The following is a 23,962-nucleotide window of genomic DNA, read 5'->3' on the forward strand; positions in this document are numbered from 1 at the left end:
ATATCGACCGGGGTATGAACCGTGATTACCTTTTGTATTTTTTTTTGAGCTCCCGATATTTCGACGCAGTTACATGCATCTTGTTCACGGGTAACTGAACATAGCGGGTGAAACTAACCGTGAATCATTCAAAACTGTTATTATGAATAGTTTTAATAAATGACAATTCTTTGTCAATACTGGAAATATACTTCTCGCAACGATTAAGACAACGATTTTTTGGTTTCAAACTAACATTTTCGACTCAATTTGCATAATAAAACTAAAACCAAACCGCGTTCGTATTTAATACAAACTGCACCTCTTTTATAAGTACGTAAGAAGTTTTTAATAGCACGCAAATAGTAACTAAGAACGTAGTTTTGAATAAATTGTCGGGAACAAAGGAGGCGCATATTAAATTAATTAGTTAACTCGTTAACGTGAAAGTACAGCGAAACGCTTTTCAAGTTGGTTAGTGTGCATGTGCATGAGCATTTGATCTGTGATGACGTTGTTAAAACTTCAGTAAGACCACAGCCTTAATAACATCTGACCTGCTAGCATGGGTTGTGTTCTCGAGCGCGATTCCATACATCTTGCGCGACTTCAAGTATGGACTCGCGCGCGAGAACGCAACTCATGCTAGACGGTCAGGTAATACTTAATGGATTTTCTTGATGGAGTAAAAGATATCATCGCCTTGAGCCATATTTGAACTCTTCTCAACTTTATCACTACCAATCTTTCACCGTCGTGAATGGACCCAAGGTTACAGGGAGAGGCGGAATATGTGTCCCCTACATTTTTTTCTTTCGGAGTGACTATTTCCAAAAATATTCACATTATCAAAAAAATATTTTTAAATACTCGTATTCGTTTTGAAAGACATATCCAATGACACCCCACAAAAAAAGAATGTCATTCCCAGTTTACATGTAGGGGAGGAACCCTATTTTTTATCCTAGTTTCTATATTACCACTTTGTCGGTTTCTTTTTAGTTGACTTATCCTAAAAAGTAATAATATAGTATGCTTTCAATATCAAATTTTTAGTGTTGCATATGTATCTAGCTTAAAGGCCTAATACTAAATTAACAATGTGTTGACGCAATACAATGACAGCATATAGCATAGTTAACAGTGCTTACAACTTAAATGAGGTGCCAAACGCGGCAATCCGCTAATGGTCGCAGAGCCATCTGTTGAATAATGTAGGAAACTAGCGCTTTGTGCAGCGCCCACGTTTTACGTAAGCGTCTAATTTGTATAATAAGTACGGTGTAGGAAAAATGGCGGCGTTAACGGTACACTAAGTATAAATGACAGGGCAGAAGGATTAAATTATCAGACCGGTGAAAAAAATATTTAGTAATTCTAAACAGTACCAAGATTGATCCGTTTATAATATACTAACGACCCGCCCCGGCTTTGCACGGGTTAACAAATTACACATACCTAAACCTTCCTCTTGAATCACTCTTATCAATTTAAAAAAAACCGCATCAAAATCCGTTGCGTAGTTTTAACGATCTAAGCATACAATTCGCCGTGTGCCTGCTACACTGCCACATCTCAAAAAACCGTTTTTTCGAGAAATCGCGTCTCAAAGTTGTGAGAGTATAGTTCAGGGTGTTTAATAGGATCTTACTCCTTTAGTTTTAGGTCTATGAATTTAAAATTTAGCTTTTTTTACTCGGAATGATATAACCCTCCTTATGACCACGCCACTTTTTAAAAGAAATGTATATTTTTTAAGACACAAGTCCCGAAAGACAGGTATTTAGAGTTGTGGCCGTATTGCAGAAACGTTTTTTAAAGATTTTGAGATGCGGCCAAATTTAAACAAAATTATTGGATAATTAAGGAACCATGCAAATATAAATAAAAACACCAAAATAGTTAAAATCCCTTTATTTTATCAACTTTGATAGGAACAAGATCACTGTACGCGATATTATGTGTAACTAGCTTATACCATGCATTATAGCAACATTATACCATGTCATTACCAAATAATATTAATTGTTTAAAAGGTTCTTTGTAAAATTTGAACAAATAAAACTTTGAAACTTCTTTTTTAAAACATTCAAAATAATAAAAAGTATTTAGAATACCTACTATATGTATTATAAAATAAGAAATCAAAACACAATACTGTTCCTTGCTAATTTGTGAAATCAACATCTTTAAGAAAATTGCAGGCAATTTATTTATTATAATGTATTCAGTAAGTTAATTCTTACAAGTAGGTAACTTCTTATAAGTAATCAGTACAAGAAATAACGAATATCACAATGTATTTCAACTTAGCACTAATAAAAAAAGCGTTGATATACAAAATATTTTGTTTTCGTTACTTTAGTAGAATCAACGTATGTAATAATCAGTCTTCTTTAAGTAGACTTACAAAATACAAAGGTAGTAAATTGCTGTATATTTTCATTTAAAAGGCCAATATTTAGTACTTACACAATACACATCAATAACACGTAACTACTGGACACTAAACTTATCATAGGTAATTCTGTTTTCTGGTGAATCCTTCGCTTTTGACAAAGGTGTCACACGAGAGAGACTGTCCGAGGTGGCATTACGTGTGTTAGCAGATCTACTCGTAGTCCTCGAAATTTTAGATCTAAAACAAGCAAGCATATAAAACATAGCTATAGTTTCTATCATTCTTCATAAAAGCATTTTAATGGAAATAAATTGAATAGCTAGGACACACACCGAAAAAAACATTAAACACAGTCATTACCACGAAAATGCCTTTACCATTATCAAATAAGTAAATGTAAATATATCAAAGTAACGACTTTCCACGTGATTTAATTTTTGGCGCCAAAGTCCCCAAAATAAAAGCAGTTAAATATTATAATATTTAACAAAATTCCAATATTATGACACCATCCCGAATACAACCATCCCGAACACAGTTAGTAATTTACCTCACAGAATAAAATCCGTTGCATATATTGGCAGTAAAGCGTGCTATAGAATTAGATACACAATATTATATACAATAAAATGTTAGTTAAATACATACACAATCTTCGAAAACATGCTCAATACTTATCTTTCTTCAGACGGGTAAAAATATGTATTAGGCTCACGACCCTCACTGATGAGCCATATTGAACCGCACTTGTAAGAAAACAAAGTTGAGATTTGCTTAATCATTTTGTTGCGTTGTGGTAGTTTCGGTGGCGAGCTGGTAATTTTGTAATAATAAGTGTAATACTTACTGCTGTGACACAACCAATTGCCGTTTGTTTCTTATATATTTATAGTGATTCATCGTAATTATCACTCAACTACGAGATTATTATTTTCTAGGACGCAACTCAAAAGCTTCATTTAAAACGTGTGCTATATAGCCACAACTCAAAAGGGCCGTCAGTTCACGTGCGAACGCCAGACGGCAGACTGGCAAGTGGCTGTATTGCAGGGAATCGTCTGACAATTTATGGTCAAATCCATAAGGCCACTTGTGAGAAAAAGGCTCTTAAAGACCTTTTTTGCTATGGCTCTCGAAATAAGGTCGTAAATTGAACAATTTTGAATACGAATCTGCAATAATCCGGAAAATTAAAATTTTTGAATTGTGGCCGTATAGCAGGCACACGGCGAGTCATGGACAGACAGCGGGAAGCGACTTTGTTTTATACTATGTAGTGATTTAATTTCATAGTACCAAGAGTATGATTTGAATGTCACTAGGTTTTATAAAAGATCGAAGTTGCAAATTGTAGTAAATGATAAATTTAGTTTTTACCCCGTTTACTGACTGAACTTAAAGTAAACTCAACCAATATCTGTTTTAATAAACTATTTATCTTAGACACATTCCACGAAGGTTTTATTTCTTCGCAATAGCAAAATTCTCAAAATCTTTGAGAAGACTGACATAATAAATTGAAATTGTGATGATATTACAGCACTTTGCGTTATTTTCTATTTCATAGATCTCGAAAATTCTTTACATAAAACCAATAAAGTTATATTTGTTCAACTTGTAGTACAAGTGGAGACTTGATATAATGTAATAAAAAATAACTTGAGTGCTACAAAAAATCCGATATATTAATATTAACATATACTCAAAGACAAATTTATAGACTATTGTTTGTATTTTTTTATCCAAGCATACCTATTTACATTTTGCTTTGACTAAGCGCTATATCTACTACTTATAGGCCAGTCAAGATATACCCTTGATCTAATGAAATGATAGAAGTAACTTATCAAAAAAAAAAACATTCCACAAAGTTCTTAAAATAGGGATAGGTATAAGTTTTTTGTTTGTTTTTGCTTCGATCACTCACTCACAAATACTTTAACTACTATTTGTATTAATTCAAACGTATTAATCAAATCAATTACATTTTCATCTGATTAAGACAAATAGGACTTTTAATCTTTACCCAAAGATAATTTAATCAGTAGAAAAAGATAATTCAATAATCTGTCCCACGCTATCTACCAGATAGGAGCCCCCAACTTTCCTGAAGGCCCTAGTCGCTTATCTCGATGGTTTTTGAAACTTTCCCAATGGCCGAATTGTCTCTCACTTTTGTTTTTACCGACACCGAAGGAAGTTTCACGTTAACTGAATATGAATTAGGAGAATCGGGTTTTTGGGTCGCGGATATATCGATTCGGGGAACGGTATTGTTTTCCAGTTAAGATGTTACGAATGTTGTCAGGTAAATCGATTTAAAGAGCGGAAAAATAGTAGTTTGAATGGTTTAAATAGTATTTTATGCAACCGTTGTTTAAGAGAGGTCAAAAAAGGCGAGTGGCGTGAGTAACAATTTGAGGCGAAGCCGAAAATTTTTAATAAAGACGCCACGTGTATTTTTTGACTGAGTTAAACAACGTTGCATACAATACTTTTTCTAAGACCAAGCACTTACTTTAAATAGTATTTTATACAATCGTGATATAATGGAGAGCTTTTCAGTCGAGTACCGTGTTTAGGCAACGAAACTTGCTGAGTTGCCTAAGTAAAGGTACGAGATTGAAAACTCTCCATTCTTTCTCCATTCTTTTGAGCTTGTAAATTTAACAAATATTTTTAATTCAAGAAGTAGCAAAAATTGAGGGTACGGGCGGGAAAATAATGAATGAATGAATGAAATTAAAAAAGAAAACCATGTCTATGGTTCACTTATTTGTCAGAGATGACATTTAAAATAAGGTTGGCAACACTGTATTTCATTCAATATTTTTTAAGTGGTCATTACACGAAGTATCGTAAAATCGCCAAAAAGATACTGCGTGTATGCACAAATTCTTTTTTGAGACTAAAGACTTGTCTTGACAACTATAAGGTAGGGTTTTAAAGGTGTGTGCATGACCCTTTAAATGACAAATAAAAGTACGGGAGTAGAAAATATCATAATTGACGCATTTAACGTGTCATTTTACTGATTATGAATTTATCTCGTCTTTTGTTTAGATTTTATGTGCTAAGTTACCTACCAAATTTCGTTCTAGTAATTAATGAGTATAACTTACCTACTTATGATTCAGATGAGATACAAAATTGTCTAAAGAGCGCTATTATATTATTCTGTGAACTCATTCTTTATTTAACGTTTATATTTAATGGGCAATTGTGGTGGTAATTTATAAACTTAACTTGCAGGTAAGTATTTGTTACAGTTGAATATTTCAACTTTGTTATCTTTCAAAATTATACCTGACACTGACAATATTTATGCTTCTTAACTATTTTACTCGTAATAATTTTAGGTAAACCATAATTATTACATCAAAAGCAAAGAACAAAACCAAATAATATTAGCTTGTACGGGATCTTGATAAAAATGGACATTAACGAGCCACGACAAAATGACGTTTATTTGGATTTGGCAGCTCCAGTACGGATATGATGGTCGTTCTTGTCTACGTGACAGCGTGATAAAACGGTGTCCGTCACTTTCTTTCCCACGGTGTTAAACAGTGACAGTTATTTTATCACGTGGATAAAGATGGATAAAGCTATCCATAATAGGCTGGCTGGCTTTGGCCGACGTGAAATTGGATCGGATGGAAAAAGTGGATCTGACATGCCCTTTACAACGCCAACACAATTATATTAATTGAAAACAATTATAGGAAGATAATCTAACTGCGATCCCTTTTCGACAACAAACCTGCTTTGAAGAACACGTGTTCTTAACTTTATAAAACTTCATTTTTCTAATTATAGGACTTCCGTTCAATTTCCGTCAGTTAAATCAGTCAAAGCAAGACAGTAGAAAAACTCTTTTGATTCTATGAAACATTGTAGGTATTCGCATTGCGATATCTGGCTTCAGTTTATAATTGTCCATATCTAAACACATACTTGTATACTGTGATAAACTTTAGTGTCCGTTTTAAACATTAAGGGTCGGTTGCACCAAACTGTTTGTCATCGAAAAGACTTCGCTAATTATGGAAAATTTCATAGTAAATCGCCGCGGCGCGCCGGGTGACGTTGATCAGTCTGTCAAGTGGGGATGGTGCAACTAGCACTAAATAAAGTCAGGAATATCACCAAAAATGCCTCCTTCGTTCAACAATTCATAGGCGAAGACACCGCGATAACCAGCGCTTTATCCGCGAGGCTTTGCAGGCTCCTTTTGTCACCTAATGAATGGCAGCGCTCGCAATCACGCTAAAACGCAGTAGAGTAACGTTCGTCGGGGCAAGGCGCGGCAAGTTATTATGATATCGCCAATTTAAATGATAGTGAAGTGTGTATGTAGTTAAATTATTTCATTATTAAATAAAATTAAATTTGAAAGTGGGATTTAAGCTGTTATTTTCCGAGGCGTTTACGTTGCAGGATAATTAACATAGATTTTGCGAATTCCATCGAGATATTCTGAATATATTATTCATTTATGATTGTATGCCTAGCTGCTGCCCACGATTTCATTGCAGTTGGGTGTCTTTCTTAACTTGTACAATATATGTACAAACTTTATACTTAGTAAGAAAAAGTTCAGTTAACTGTAGGCACATATTATGTGCGTTGGTACTAATTATTTCTTCGACACCTCTAGTAGCCTAAAAGGCCTCAGTAATTTTAACATTTGTGGTATCGTAAGGTTTTTTATTAAGTAAAAGTGACAGAAGCACTAATAAAATTACTAGAATTGTTAATTCATTAAATTTTACTCGCGATCATGTCGACATGTCGGTTCCTTGTCATACTGTCACCCAGTGTCCTGTGGCCAGTCTCCGCCGGTCTCTTTGCAAAGACGGTTTATTTTGATAAAACGAACCTGCGATATTGAGACGGGGAGCATAATTGATGGTTCGAGCCGCAATTGTGCTTTGTATGGAAATGGGGACGATATTTAAATGGCTGCCGAATTGTGCCCGAATATTGTTAGTGATAATGCTTAGTAAGTTAGGAAGGGTTGGCTTACAATTGGGGCCACGTTGGATGACAATGGTGTGGCGGTTTATGATGTATTTTCGATAAAGTGTATCTTATTTAATATCTGATGCCTAAATTGGGTTTTAAGTTGACATTTTACTTAAATTGTGAATTGATAGAGTCAGACCAAGATAAGTCTGCAACGATTTTGATAGCACACGCAGTGCAAGTGTTATTTTATCGTCAAACTTCTATGAAATTAAGACGTATAAACAACAATTATGACGTGCTATCAAAATCATTGCATACTTGTCTTGGTCTAACTCTACACACACACACACACACACACACACACACACACACACACACACACACACACACGTATGATAACCCTTAAATTAAAATGAATTAACTCAAAACAGTTTAAACAAATATATCTTTCAAAGTTCACTATCAACTCCAAGTTATCAAACGCTCGGAACCGATTCAGTAACTTGTCCCCAAGCAAACAGCCGCCCCGTTACCCGTTAGTCTTGCTCGCTAATGTAATTGCAACTGAACACTTCAATCAAACTTATGCGGAGTAAACCGTGATTTAAGGACGTCGAGATATACTTAGGTGTGCGCTACTGGGGGACTTCCTACTTTACTTAGAATTGGAGCTTGAAGACGAATATTCTAAACTGAAGTTAAGAGAGCTCAGTTAACAGTAAATGTACAAGAAAAATAAATAAAATCGGCTAACATACATGGGGTATATTCTGATAGCCCACGATGTGGGAAACAAAAAAAAAATTGAACGTCGAGTTTTGGACCATATTTTTTTATTAAAGAAATACACATTTGCGCTCTAAGCCTATTTCAATCCAATATTATTCTGTTAAGTTCAAAATGATCTCGCCATGTGATTGTTGGAAATCGGTTGAAATAGTAAAATTATCTGCCTGGCATTTAATTTAACACAATATGCTGTACTGTATCTCAGCGAAAAGTTACATAAATCTTCTCTTCTCCTTCAGCCACTTGCGAATTTCGGCGAGTTATATGTCAATGTTTTCTATAAAACAGCAGATTTTTGTCGCGATACAAAAAAAAAACATGTGCAACATATTCACTTTCATTAATGAATGATGCAGCCATAGACTAGGAATCCTCTAGACTGAGCATAGTAACGCTACCCCCTCTGCCACTTACCTATACGGTAGTTTTACTCCATCTTCGAGTCAATCCCGTGCCGTGATTGGTCCGTGTCTTTGAACGGACCAATCTCGGCACGGGATTCGCTCACCTCGTCCTCCCGCACCCCGTATTTTTGGCAGCATCGGTTTCATGAAATAATTGCTCTAAACTCAGTCTAGAGGATTCCTAGTCTATGGATGCAGCATATCTCCTCCAGTGGGGATATGTGGAATATTTTTCCATATATTTCTACGGGTAGTGATACATGGAATCGATTATATATTATATCAGTACACTCTACAAAAGATCTTACTTATTTCCAAATACAATGAACTTTTTGCAGTAAGTACCTACGTTATTGTATTCTTCTAGCTTCCGAACGGTCGCCGAGCTGTCAGGTTGACAATGAGACCAGCTGATTTAAAATATTGAAAATTAATTATATTTCTAGTTTTAAATTAGATTTATAGTGAACTTTAATAGATTTAAGTAGTAAAGAAACATCGGTGATATAATTGTATGTGCAAGTGACAACGATACATCGAGTATTTACTGGACTTTGAGGCGGAGCTACCTAACTGTCAAAGAGTGATCCGTGAAAAGAGTGAGCCGTTGGATTTTCGTGTTTGAAACCGGGAGAGTATTTTGTTCTATTTTTCTGTTACTACACTGCTATTATAATATTATACCATATATTACTTAGTATTATATTTACACAAAGCTCATTGTACAACCGTGAGCAACGTCAAACCACACATACATTGGCTCAGTGCAGTTTCTCTTTGCTTGACGAACTAGTGGAAGTAAAAGTTGAGACAAGGCACATTCGCCACAGACACTGCCCACTACTGACACACTGCATACGTCATTCATACCTTCTTTCATCTCTCTTGTCTTCTTGGCAAACATTTCACTCTCAATTTTATTGAGATAAGTACTCATCCTTTATTATTTACACCTTTCAGAAATCGTGACAAGTGACAATGACCACCAAAGGCGCTGCCAACACTCGCAAGGCAACTGCGCGTCAACTAGAGATGCAACTGAAGACTGCTACACAAGATCTACAGGAGTCGAGGGCCTTGTCCAAGCAGTTGCTGCAGGATAGGGAGGAAAGCGAACTGCAGTTCAAGAAACTGGTCGACACAAATTCAGAGTTAAGAAGGGACCTGGCAGACAATGATGTGCAGTTGATTGATACCCGCGGTGAAGTGGACCGTTTGCAAGAGGCAGTAGACTCATTCAATCAGTGCGCTTCTACACATGAAGTGGCTTTAACCCGCATCACACATCTGGAAGAGGAACTGGGTGCGGCTAACGATGAACTTAATTTGTTTAGGAGAGAGCGGGAGCACTATGATGCTTCGGAACTACAAAATGTGTACCAAGAGTTGGCAAGCGGCAAAAATCAAATTAGTCCGGACTCTAGAAATTTAGTCTTTTTTAATAGTAGCAATAAGTTAAAAAAATATATTAAGATTAATAGGTATATTAGGAGAACCCAGAAGCTTATCAAAGGCCAGGCATGCATTAAAAAATATAGTAAATTAAAACATGCATTATCAGTTGTGAAAAATAGGGTTCAAAATTGTCATTTGGAGCTTGAAATTAAGGAATCAAATTTCCAGAAGTTACATGCCGATATAAATAGGTTAAAAGATGAGCTTCTGGTAATAACCACCATGTATGAAACCACAAAAAAACAAGTTGAGGAGCACATCAAGGCTTTCAATAAATTGTTGCAGGAAAACCAAAATTTAGAGGAGCGATGCAAGTCATTACTTAATGGAAATATTTGTAATTGTGGACAAATGCCACCGGCAAAGGTTATTCAAGCCGATGTGGCCCTCAACACTTCTGGGCCAGCTGTACCAGTAGTCACACAGCCCCCTAGAGCAGTCAGTAAGACTGTTATTTTTTCAGATCAGATTGGGTTAGGAATGGGCCCATTATTAAGCTACAGATTACAGCAAAAAGTCTCAAATTACTGTTATCAAAACATTACTTTGTCTCACTTATGTGACCTTATTTCAAAGGGATGTTATGATAGCAGTACTACACTAGTAATTTTATTAGGAAATAGTCTTAATGTAGATAAGCTTAGCATAGATAAGTTGATGTCTACTTTAAATATTATTGAAAAATCTGGTGTGGGCAAAATCATTCTATGTGCACTGCCTTATGCAGAGAATATGTCTTATGACTATAATAGTAAAATAGCACACTACAATTCTTTGATGTACCATGCCATATCTGTCAATAAAATGTACCATTTCTTTGACTTAAATAAATTCATTGAACGCTTCATGCTAGCTCCAAGGAAGGTATTTTTGCCAAAGAAATATTTTGTATACCTAGTGGATTTATTGGCCTTTAATATTGAGCCAAATAAATTTAGTAGTGTTATAGCTAATTCTCAGTCAGCTGACAAAGTCAAGGACCCCGTGCCACATTTAAACTAGGTTGTAAGACAGCGGAAAAACGCCTGAGTATGAACATTATTCACCAGAATATTCAGGGTTTTTCCAGCAAAGAATTAGAAATAGGTTTATTTTTAGATAATAATAATGTTGAAGTTATGTGTATTACTGAACATTGGCTGAAACATGGACAGTTTTTATTTGATTTTGTTAACTTTAAATTAGTCAGTTTTTTTGCTAGAAAGTCTGCTGTTCATGGTGGTTCCCTGATAATTGTTAAAAATTGCATGAAATCTAAAGAGCGTAAAGATATTGTAAATTATTCCATAGAAAGAGTTATAGAAATTTCCTGTGTAGAATTAGAAAAATATATTATTGTTTGTGTTTATAGACCACCATCAGCTGACTTCAGCACATTTGAAACTACAATGGAAAGTGTGCTGAAGTTAGTATGTAAGGGCCAAAAACATGTTATAGTCTGTGGAGATTTTAATGTTAACTTGCTCGAGTCCTCTAGTAATACTCTTAAAATGCTGTGTTTGTTTAAATCATTCAATTTATTTAACTTGTTTCTTGAACCTACCCGGGTAGGGGTAACTAGTGCAACATGTCTGGATAATATATTTTGTAATTGTGAATGTATAGATAAGCAAATATTTAACTGTTTTCATTCTGATCATAGCGGTCAAAGGGCTGTTTTCTTAAGCGATATTCATGATACTCCACAAACAATAACATACAGACCCATTACTAGTAGTCGCTTGGAATCATTCAAAAATGAAATTCAAAAAAATCTCTGTATGTTACCATTTTCATATTATAACTGTAATAGTCTGTATGAAGATGTTTTTAGTGTAATTCTTTATCATTTTAATCAAAATTTCAAGGAGAAAACTATTAGTGGGTCAAAAACAAAAACTAGAACAAAGTTTAGTGAATGGGCTACTGCAGGCATTTATAAAAGTAGAAAAAGGCTTTATGAACTTTATGGTGAGAGAGAGCTGAACAAAAATTCTGATTTCCTGGACTATGTAAGGAACTACTCAAAAATCTTCAAGAGAGTGTGTGTAACAGCCAAGACAAACTATACAAGTTCTAAACTGAAAGTGTCGGACAACAAAGTGAAGACAACATGGAATATTATAAATAGGGAAGCTGGTAAATGTAAATCACGCGATTGTCAAGTCAACATTGTCTCGGATAAACAACTTACCATGTCAAACAACGATGTTGCCTCGGCATTCGAAGATTATTTTTCTAAAATAGCTATTAATACCACGAAATGTCTACATTCATCTTCGTCTCGAGCTCATTCCTTACTTTGCGCTAATGTTAAGAAATGTAATATTAACTTTGAGTTTAGTCAAGTAGATTCAGCAAATATTGTTAAAACATTCAAGTCACTCAATTTAAAGAAAACGGAAGATTTATGGGGAACATCAGTTCGAGTCATTAGTCATGTCATAGACGTAATAGCGCCTTACTTAGCCGTAATTTATAATATTTCAATTTCACAAGGCGTCTTTCCAGATCTTATGAAATATAGTAAAGTCATTCCTCTTTTTAAATCTGGTGACTCGAGTAATATGGCTAATTTCCGACCAATATCAATACTTCCTGTACTAAGTAAAGTTTTTGAAAAATTAATGTTAAATGATCTACTGGGTCACTTCAACAGACATACTTTACTTACAAGCAATCAGTTTGGTTTCACAAAGGGCCGTTCCACGACCGATGCTGCTTCGGTACTCATTAAACATATTTATAATATTTGGGAAAATTCTTGTGATGCAATTGGCATATTTTGTGATCTTTCTAAAGCATTTGATTGTGTGGATCATGGAACGCTCATTTTGAAATTAGAACACTATGGTCTGTCAGAAAATGCCCTAAACTTTATGTCTTCTTACCTTAGCAATAGAACACAAACAGTTGTTGTAAACAAAACCCAGTCTAGCGGAGCTGTAGTCCAATTAGGAGTGCCGCAAGGTTCTATTTTGGGTCCATTCCTGTTTTTGGTTTATATAAATGATTTGCCATGTATAGTAGAAAATCTTTGTGAAATAGTTCTTTTTGCTGATGACACATCATTACTTTTTAAGGTTGATCGGAAATCTACCGATTATAGTGTAATTAACAGCACACTCGTTAATGTACTTAACTGGTTTACTATGAACAATTTGCTTCTTAATGCTAAGAAAACCAAATGTATTAGATTTTCTTTGCCGAATGTTAAACCAGTCGATACTAAAATACTTTTGAATAATGAATGCTTAGAGATGGTAGATAAAGCTCTGTTTCTTGGTTTAACATTGGACAAAAATCTACAATGGAGTCCTCATATCGGAACACTAGCTAACAAATTAAGTTCGGCCGCTTACGCCGTGAGGAGAATTAGACAACTGACTAATGTTGAAACAGCTCGCCTTGTTTATTATAGTTATTTTCATAGTGTAATGTCATATGGTATTCTGGTTTGGGGCAAAGCAGCTGACATACAGACTATATTTGTCTTACAAAAGAGAGCCATTCGTTCTATATATAACTTAAGAGCGCGTGAATCATTAAGAGAACTTTTCAAAGAAATTAATATTTTAACTGTAGCTTCCCAATACATATATGATAGTATTATTTATGTTATTAAGAATCTAGACTCCTTCACTAAGAATTCTGATGTCCATAACTTTAACACTAGAAATAGAAATAAGCTTGCTATCAGAAAGTTTCGTGTCCGTAAAGTACAAAAGTCATTCGTTGGGCAATGCATTCATTTTTATAACAAGTTACCTGAGAATGCTTTAAGATTACCCTTTCCAGCTCTTAAGAATTACTTAAAAAAGTCATTGATGTTAAAAGCTTATTACAGAGTCGAGGACTACTTGACAGACAAACATGCATGGTCCAAACCAGAAACTAACTAATAAAAAGTAGTAGCAATTAAAAACATTGTATTATGTATAGAGTTATAGGTGACACAGCTCAGGTAAGCAGGAAAGCACATCAAATATTATATGTTGGTAATTAATAATAATCAATCAGATTTATATAATATGTTTTCCCATTTCTTTTAATAACTTTATTTTCTTTTCCTTTTGTAAGAATTTGATATGTTTTCTGAAAGAGCTACGATTTTGTATGATTCCATGTACATATGTATATTTTCTAAATCAAATTTCTATTACACCTTATGTGTATAATTGCATGAATTCTATAGTAATTTAAATTGTATTTTTTCCCTTATTTTCTCGTAATGCATGTTAATTATAAGATGTAATTATTTTTGAAAAGATGTGTCCCGCCGAGTTTGTTGCCGGTCCCATATTGGGATACCCTCCTCCAATTGAGGGGGGATTTAAATCTTCTCGGGGCAGAGGTGTAGGGTTGGAGCCGGTCTACCTAGCTTTATTTGACGTTCATAAGCGCATTGTAATTATGCCTACTTGAATAAACTATCTTTTATCTTATCTTTATCTTATTCAGAAACAGCCCTGTTAAAATATCTTGAAAACATTTCAAAGTACATTCGTATAAAACGTCAGCTTAATCCGAGTACATTTGGGGTACACTCAGGCGCAGATAAGGGCGGAACTTTTGCTATAAAAAATCTCGGGCAAATCTTACGGAATTAAGTCGGGGCAGTTTGAGAATCTTTTCCTTTTTACGTGGAGGTGATTTTCGTTGGGGCCATTTTCGATTGTGGTGCAAGTGATAAGTAAAAGGTTTCATAGGATTGGTTGTTCTGTACTAGTAGGCACTAAGTAATAATTTTCAAAACAAAGAACATTTTAAATTGTATAGTACCTAGACTTATGCGTAATAAAATGTGTACTTTGAAATATTTTTTATATATCTACAGTGAATGTAGTTCTAGATTTTATTTCACATTGATGGTGAATAAGCATTTAAACTGCATTTTGCGTTTAAAAATTCAGATGCGTGAAAGGAACATTAACGCCATCAACGGGTAGGTTGTATTTCCCATCTATTTATGTAAGGACGCAAAATTACTATATCAATACATAGGTACTAATATGTCGTCTTCTCAGGAAAGGTAACACATTTTATAATATTGATTATATCTTTGAAGCAGTAACTTATTATTGACAATTTAATTATTATTGACCTTTTGCTTGAAACATTACACGCATAATATTGTGCACATTATTTTGTTGACAAACGTAACATCCCCTTCTGTAGGTACGAGTACATACGTAAATCTCAGTGGTGCGTCTGAGGGCCTACCGCGAAAAACGAAAATACAAATCATATAACGATCGCTCTTGCATATTCGATCAACCGAGAGGCGGATAAAGAAACTTCCATTTTCCTTTTTCGCAGTAGGGCCTCTGGTTGTGAAAACCCGCTTCAAGTTTTTCTTTAAGCCACCGCCAGGGATCGGGTACTGTCCACGCGGGTCCTATAAACTGACAATTCAATTACAAATAACGTAAGGTACGGGACGTGGAGGGACCCACCCCAAGTTCCGACATTACAATTGATTTACTGATGCTATTATTATACTGTGGTATTTTCAGATTTTCCCTTTAATAACATGTTTAGAAAAAAATACGTTGAGAGTATACACGTAATTGAAAGTATTAGACGAAATTCTTTGATGATATTAGTATGAGGTTTTGATTTGAAATATATCGTCAAAACTTTTGGAATGGCGTTGTATGATTATAAAAGTGTACTTAGTTGTATGTGTTATTCTAATATTTTTGTAGGCGTCTGATTGTCATCTGATTAATTCCAAAAACCAGTTTTGATTGAAAAATTCCAGTTAAAACTAGTTTTCACCGGAGCCTTACTGAAAACTAGTTTTAACTAAGGACAACGCGTTTTGACTAAATCGGGTTTTTACGGTATATGAGTAACATATATGTAGGTACATTGAAAATGTGATAACTCCAGCTATTTGTTGCCGTGATTTATAACTGAGTTTTTATCTTAAACACCATACTTTCGCTTTTAAAAGTATAGACCAATATCAGACACAGAAATGAAATACAAGTGCCATAAAAATTCATACTCGTCAAAAACATTGCTCATCCGAGTCGTAATAAATCGAGGTACGATATTAAAATTCAAAATGAAATGTCTCCAACGAATTAGATTTTATTAAATAGGAGTTTTTTTGCGGGAAAAAGACAAATATCCGTATATATCCGTTTGGAATATTGTGCGCTGTTCTTGTTTCATCATCTTCCTCGCGTTGTTCCAGCATTTTGCCACGGCTCATGGGAGCCTGGGGTCCGCATGGCAACTAATCCCAGGAATTGGCGTGGGCACTAGTTTTTACGAAAGCGACTGCCATCTGACCTTCCAACCCAGAGGGTAAACTAGGCCCTTACTGGGATTAGTCCGGTTTCCTCACGATGTTTTCCTTCACCGAAAAGCAACTGGTAAATATCAAATGATATTTCGTACGTAAGTTCCGAAAAACTCATTGGTACGAGCCGGGGTTTGAACCCGCGACCTCCGGATTGCAAGTCGCACGCTCTTACCGCTAGACCACCAGCGCTTTTTTGAAAAGTAAACACAGTTCGAAAGTTTAATCTGCAAATGGTCGCAACGGCCTCGGTGTGAATTTGTATAAAATACGACAGGGATATGAATCCATGATGACTTCGCCTTCTACATGTTCTAGACCAGTGGTTCCTAACCTTTTCACTCCGGTCACCCCTATGACTAACTAGGGAACCTGATTTTACCCCTGCTCCCAATGGTAATAAAAAATAAAACGTGTACGTTTGTTGTATTGTTATATTAGGTTAGCTTATTTACCCCCGTAAAATACCAGTTTTACCCCCACGGGGGTAATTATCCCCAGGTTAGGAACCACAGTTCTAGACTTTATTTCAACGAGATACGAGTAAGATCTACTCATGGTCATTTGAATGTGATGCTGTTAATATCACAAAATAGATTTAAGATACAGATGCATGAATATAATGTATGTTACTAATGCTACTTGTTGCTTGACTTTTATTGTAAATACAGTAGCAAAACTTAGCTTAGTACCTACCCCTGCACACATTTTTATACGCAAAAGGGTGCTGTACCTATTTAAGTTTTGTTTTTTAGAGCGCACCCCCAACCATCTGCTTCACAGTTTGGCGAAACATTAAATGAAGGTACACTGTTGTAATTTTTGTTAAAGTTTTTATATTTAATAATAATATTAAAAAGATATTCTCGTCGTCAGCAAATGCACATTAAATGCACATACCCATGATGCATATTTAAATAAATAGTTATCTCGGTTTATCCAGGATCTTATTAATTGGGTCCTGACCTGATGACAATGTGTCCATCTTTGCTCTGTAAAAAAATATCGGGTGGCATATATAAATAATCCAAGATTCCGACGAATCGGGAACTTTCCATTTAAACATTTTATGTTGGTTAGAAACGATATAACAGCCTCTGTGCTGTAGCACAATGCTGAGCTTGGGTGTTTTGCTGGCACACTTAAGTTAATTTATTGTATGTACTTAATTGTTTTTGCGTGTTCGCAAATAAAATACTTTTCTTTCTGTATTGGAAATAAAAGAGATACTTACAATTCTTGAAAAAACCTAAATATTATCATTAATCTATGCTCTTAGTTACATATTTGAGTATAACGTGAGAAAACAACCAGCTCCTAATAGCTTTCGTAAATATATTGTATTATTTATAGTAAACCGTGATTGTCACTTCTTTCTTATTTTGTAAAGAATAACGGCGTAGATTTATCTTGAAAAGTACTCAGTGGTACAATAATGGCGCCTGCCGCTTCAGTGACGCCGAACAATCGCAACCGCTGATTGGGATCTAAATGATTCTTAATATTTTGCAATTTTAACATTTTTCTCTTGAAATTTTATCTTGTATTACAAAAGACATTAGGAGTGAAATAAGGAGGGTACTTTAATATTTATTATAAGAATTCTACAATTAATTTTGTTTTAAGAATGCTTTTTTACTTCACTACATAGTATAAAACAAAGTCGCTTCCCGCTGTCTGTCTGTCCCTATGTATGCTTATTTATAATAATTTGAGCCTATATGCGTCCCACTGCTGGGCACAAGGCCTCCTCTCATGCGCGAGAGGGCTTGGGCTAGAGTCCCCACGCTAGCCCAATGCGGATTGGGGACTTCACATACACATTTGAATTTCTTCGCAGATGTATGCAGGTTTCCTCACGATATTTTCCTTCACCGAAAAGCTAGTGGTAAATATCAAATGATTTTTCGTTCATAAGTTCCGAAAAACTCATTGGTACGAGTCAGGATTTGAACCCGCGACCTCCGGATTGAAAGTCGGACGTCATATCCACTCGGCCACCACCGCTTTTCGCACCGCTATGTATGCTTAGATCTTTAAAACTATTACGCAACGGATTTTGATGCGGTTTCTTTTAATAGATAGAGTGATACAAGAAGAAGGTTTATGTATAATTTATTAACCTGTGCAAAGTCGGGGCGGGTCGCTAGTTATTAATAAGAAATGTTTGTCCACCAGGTGAGGGGTACGGCGGGTGTGGGCGGCGGCGCGGCGCGTGCGGGGCGGGGTCGCGCGGCATGCGGCGGCGCCCGCTGCTGCCGCTGCTGCTGCTGGCGCTGCTGCGCGCGCACGGCCTGCTCGCCGCCTCCGGAGGTAAGTGGATTATAAAAGCAGCATTTACACATAATAGATAATGTGTTTAAAATAAAAGAGATAAGCACACCGTTTAATGGCCGATTGAATCGCCCTAACGCGGCGTACTACGTAGGCGAACAACACGCGAATGCGAAGCGAAGCGATGCGGCGCGGGTTGAATCAATCCTTTCATACTTATAGAAGTGTCCTACGTGGGCGATCTCGTTGCGAACGCGAAGGCCGTGGGCCCGCCGCGCCGCTTCGCTTCGCGTTCGCGAGTTGTTCGCTTACGTAAGACGCAGCGTAAGTCTAGCTATTCTGATTCAGTATCCCTACTGAAATACGAATGATTTAGCAGATCAACCCTTGGGTCTACCCTCACCATGAGTTTTGCGCAGCCTTCATCGTAGTTCGAGTGTCATTAAATATCAAAACATTGCCTTACCTTACTGAACAAAACTAAAGCACAAAAAAATTAAGACGATAAATAGATTTAGGTATATTAATTAATAACAGTTTTGACAATTCAATCGTCGAAATATCGGGAGCTCGAAAACAATACAAAAGGTAATCACATATCCCGGTCGATATAAGTATATTAATACTGTTTAATATCTTCTGTGTGCACGTTATTCTTATTTAAAAGTTATGATCGTTTAATATAGGAATATTACGTAGGGCGACAAAACTCGTGTACTAGGTAGTACACGAGTTTTGTCGCCCTATACGAGACGGGAGCGTATTTTGATGAAACACTCGTAACTAGGTCAAATCGACGTGCCTTGCGCTTTGCATCGGTAACACCACTATTTCCACTCTCAAATCTCTACGGATCAGATTCTAATTGCATGGATGTCTAAGAGACTGTCCCAAAGTGCATTCAACATGTTAACTAGACCTTTAACTGGCTTCGAACGTCTCGAAGCCTCAGTGATGTATGCCTCGACGTAATCCGGACAAGTCGCCTTCAATTAATATAATGCTTTGTGAACTGTGGGATTATCTCTGTCAGGCTTTCGGAGGTTGCATTGCATCTTCGAGTATCTACTACTAGTACAATCGAGGGATTTATAATAATAGCTTATTCATTTAATAATCACTAAGTTTTACAAACGTACTTGTCATTTGGCCAAAGTATTATGGATGGATAGAATTGCGACCTGTACGGATATGATGGTCGTTCTTGTCTACGTGACAGCGTGATAAAACGGTGTCCGTCACTTTCTTTCCCACGGTGTTAAACAGTGACAGTTATTTTATCACGTGGATAAAGATGGATAAAGCTATCCATAATAGGCTGGCTGGAGAGAACATCCGGACATAGCAGATTGCCCGAGTCGAAACGGAGACCTTCGCTAACGCTTCAGTCAATTATACGCAGATCGACTTAGTCCCAAAGTATGTGAGCTCAATAAGGCTTGTGGGTACTAGACGACTATATTATAACAGATAGTCATATAAAACCACATACATACATTGAAAACATCCATACTCAGGAACAAGTATATTTGTTATGTTATAACCACAAAAATAAATGCCCTTACCAGAATTCGAACCCAGGACCTCTCCTTTTTCGGCTAGGAGGCTGACAAAAATGATAATAATCTTTCTCTTTTAATCGCACGGTGTTAAAAAGTGGGTCTACGATCGTATGCCCGTGGATCATTTGATCAGTCTGATTCAATGATTTTACCAAAATTGACTTCTAAATAATATGCTGTAAGTACCTATACCTTTACGTATAAGCTATAATACAAGGTGGTATAATTACTTTCATGCTTTTATCAAAATCCCACTTCCATTCACCACGACATATAAGTAAATAGAACCTTTGAATAACTTGAACCGCTATCGAAAAAAACCCATTATTCCTAAGAAACCGAATGTGATAAATGCTTCTCTAGTAGTTAATGATTCCTCCACTCTCAGTTTTCTCAAACCAAAAGGGAGTAAATCCATTCTGAAATGCATATCAGATACTCTGATCGAATTTACGAAGTGAATATTTCCCTAGTGGTACTTGATTCAGAAGCGAAAAATGCGACTGATTAATTTGAATATTGCTATAAGTTACGCCTGCTAGTCGAATTAAGATGGGCAAGCCAGCATAATAAGATCTGTAATGAGTGTAATGACTATGCACAATCAAAGAGAACCTATACTGGTTGATCCTTACTGACGCTTAACAAGCAACTGATATATGAGACGGCGTTATCGCGGTATAAATGCGTTGCGGACGACGACAAATGGGCCCGACGTTCGCGCCGTAGCATGTCAGCGGTTTAAGCTTAGGTGAGTCAAATGGCCAAAGAGAATAGAGTGTAGAGAGAGTTACTGTCCTGGTAAATTATTTAGCCCCAGTACATTTACTGCCATCTTTTGACAAAAGATTAAAACTGTTAGAACGCCATCTGTCTGTCGTGTAAATAGCGTTAATTTCAATATTTAACAAATTAAATATTGAAATTAACGCCATTTACACGACAGTAGGCCAAAGCTATGGTGCAATCTTTTCGAGCGATGGCACCAAAACCTTTGGCCTACAGTCGTGTAAATGGCGTTAATTTCAATATTTAACAAATTAACACATATCAGTGAAAGAATAAGGGTCAAAGTCAAATGGCGTTCTAACGGTTTTAATCTTTTGTCAAAATATGGCAGTTAATTTACCGTGGCAACATAATTTACTTTGACAATACGCCTCTATTTCAAATTCTCTTTGGGTGAGCTGACGGATTTGGATGACGTCAGCGCGCTCAGTTTGTACTGGAGCCTACCTAGATCATAAAACATCACTGCAGGAGTATAAAACAGAGTTAGGCCGTGAAATGCCCAACACGGCAGGCATCGGAACCGGTTTTTTGCAAACAATTCGAAATAAGCATTTGAAAATTTATGGTTATTTCGTAGTTTTTGAAAAAAAAAATTATAGATACTCAAGATGTAGGAGTTGTGTTTTTAGGTAACGACTTCGTATTATTAGATTGCCTAATTAGACATGAAATAATTAGCAATGAACGAAAAAATACCGGTTTCGTTCGTATACAAAAAATACCGGTATCAGATCCCTGCAACACGGTTTGTTAAGGCGATACAGATAGAAAAATAAAAAAAATTCTAACATTGAACGATGACAAAAACCAATAGCTATCAATTTGTATTTATTACGATACCTACATACTTACTCTTACTTGAATTTACCTTATCGTGAAGCAAATCTTAGTTTTACTTAAAAAGTAGGTATTCGATAATTTCCAATAAACATTTTCCACTCAGATTTGTTCCAATTTCTGAAATCAGCAGGCAGTTTTATGGTAATCCCCATATATATCAACCAATCATAACGCAAATAACAAATTATTGGACATGCTTTCGTAAAAAAATTGTTAAGTAAAATAAAGAAAGAAAAGTTGAAAGAAAATACGTCTTTTGCTTCTCAAAGTGTGCGACATAATTTAATACAATTGTACGTAGCAAACAGCAATTTATCCTAACGAACTTTTGTATTCGAAGCGATCGTCCAGGCACCTTCTAAATTCAAGGGAGTTAATTAAAAGAAAATGAAAAAATTATGAAGAAAAGTATGTAAATTAGCTCAGGAAATTATACCCTCGGATTTATTTTAGAAAAGGCCAAAATAACGTTTTTTACGCGAGAGTTCGAGGAAAATATTGGTCAGTAAAAGTAATTTATATACGAAAATTTAGGAATTATGGAGAAGTTTGGAAAACTTTGCCTTTATTTTATTAACTTATTTTATAGATTTAAGACTCAAAAACGAGGTTTATCGCAATTGGTTTTATTGAAGAAATATTATAATGTAATGTATACCTAATTATGTAGTTTTAAGCCAGGCAACACTATTCTAGTCGGTTTTATTACAAGTTTGCCCTGTTAGTTAGTAAAAAAAATTCAAAATTTGGGGAAGTGGGTAAAATTTTGCTTCCAAGATTTGACCCACAATCTTGGAAGCTAAATTTTACCCACTTCCCTAAATTTTGAAATTTTGCATACTATGTAAATCGGGTAATAATGCAATATTATGATGACATGGAGCTGATCTGATTATGAAGACGGGAGTTGGCCACGGGAACTCTGTGACAAAATAACGCAAACTAATTGTGTTTGGGGTTATTAGAATTGTCTCGATGACTATTAGTTGTATGTGAAAACAAAAGGACAGTCAGCGATAAAAACTTCTAATTACCAAAAATGTAATTTTTGCCAGAAACTTAGTATTTTAAGTGAAATTATGTGAATAAAACCCCCAATGTATCTATCTAACACAGTAGTCATTCCTTTTCCCAAAATTTCAATCCAAGACGTGTTTGGACGTCTGCCAGGCGAGAGTGGGGGCGTGCCAAAATGGAACACAACGAAATTTGCAATGTAAGTGAAAACGTTAAAATGTTTTAATAACTTTAGCGACGACTTTACGACCTATTTGTTGGAAGGCACTTAATATAAACAAGTTGCCTTAATGCCTTAAGCGAGTTCATTTCTGGGAACATGCTTTAACTCTGAAATTCTTTAAATTTTATGTTTGGAGAACCTGTTGACTTACGAAGCGTCTATTTATTCTGTAGGTAGGTAGGTAAGCACGCAATATTTCGTTTGGGTAATATCACGATAATATCAGACTAAACCCAGGAGGATAGATGGTATTCGCTTTAGCAAAAAATAGTCCCTGCACCAAACTCTTTAAATTATAACGCCAAAGCGGACATGTATTCTACTTTGTCAAGGTAACCGGGAGAGAGCTACGATATGGTGGAGTATTTTTTGTGGAACAAGGCAATAACTATGGTTTAATCTCTTTTTAATACTACCTTATTATATTTGGTTTTAAATGTACCGCCTACAATCGTTTCTGCTTTTCCCTAATGTTGGCTGGAGAATGCCTCATGGCATTAAGTTCGCTTTTTGTACTTTCAGTTTCTCTTTTGTGAAATGAAGTATTAATCAATATATAATCTATTAAAACCCGACTTTACATTATTGTGTATCATATTTGAATTGGTTGTATTATACTACCAGTGATTTGCTTTCGTACATTAATTATTACATAAATCTAGCTTAATAACCATAAAGCCACATAATTCACTCTAATACGGAGCCTAGATCCTAAACCTAATTAAAATAATTAGCCCCAGCCCTCGCTTAATGGAGTAAAACTAGATGCAGGATACCTATTTATTCAGGGTTTTCGGGGCATATAAATTAATTGTGTATATTTTTAGTGGCCCGATATGCAAATGGGAGGGATAGTGCTTCGATACGTCGGGCTAATGGGCAATTCATAGTCCCAGGGATCGATGGTACGTCGGTGTAAATGAATTACCTTGGTAAAGTGTGCTTTTAAGGCTGTATGAATAT

The 23,962-nt window shown here is 35.7% G+C and overlaps 2 protein-coding genes across 13 annotated transcripts in view; both read left to right on the forward strand.

Annotated features, from left to right (window-relative positions):
- LOC134649048 (rab5 GDP/GTP exchange factor) overlaps positions 1-23,962 on the forward strand; it is a 420,463-nt gene that overhangs the window by 248,597 nt on the left and 147,904 nt on the right. The gene's annotated exons all lie outside the window — the stretch shown is intronic.
- LOC134649042 (disintegrin and metalloproteinase domain-containing protein 11) overlaps positions 1-23,962 on the forward strand; it is a 631,585-nt gene that overhangs the window by 165,263 nt on the left and 442,360 nt on the right. For all 12 annotated transcript variants that reach the window (XM_063503746.1, XM_063503744.1, XM_063503743.1 and 9 more), the window contains one exon: positions 18,470-18,604. In XM_063503746.1, the coding sequence (XP_063359816.1) occupies positions 18,470-18,604 (135 nt within the window). The remainder of the gene's footprint in view (positions 1-18,469; positions 18,605-23,962) is intronic.

This window comes from Cydia amplana, chromosome 6 (genome assembly GCF_948474715.1).
Source record: "Cydia amplana chromosome 6, ilCydAmpl1.1, whole genome shotgun sequence".
Taxonomy (NCBI): Eukaryota; Metazoa; Arthropoda; class Insecta; order Lepidoptera; family Tortricidae; genus Cydia; species Cydia amplana.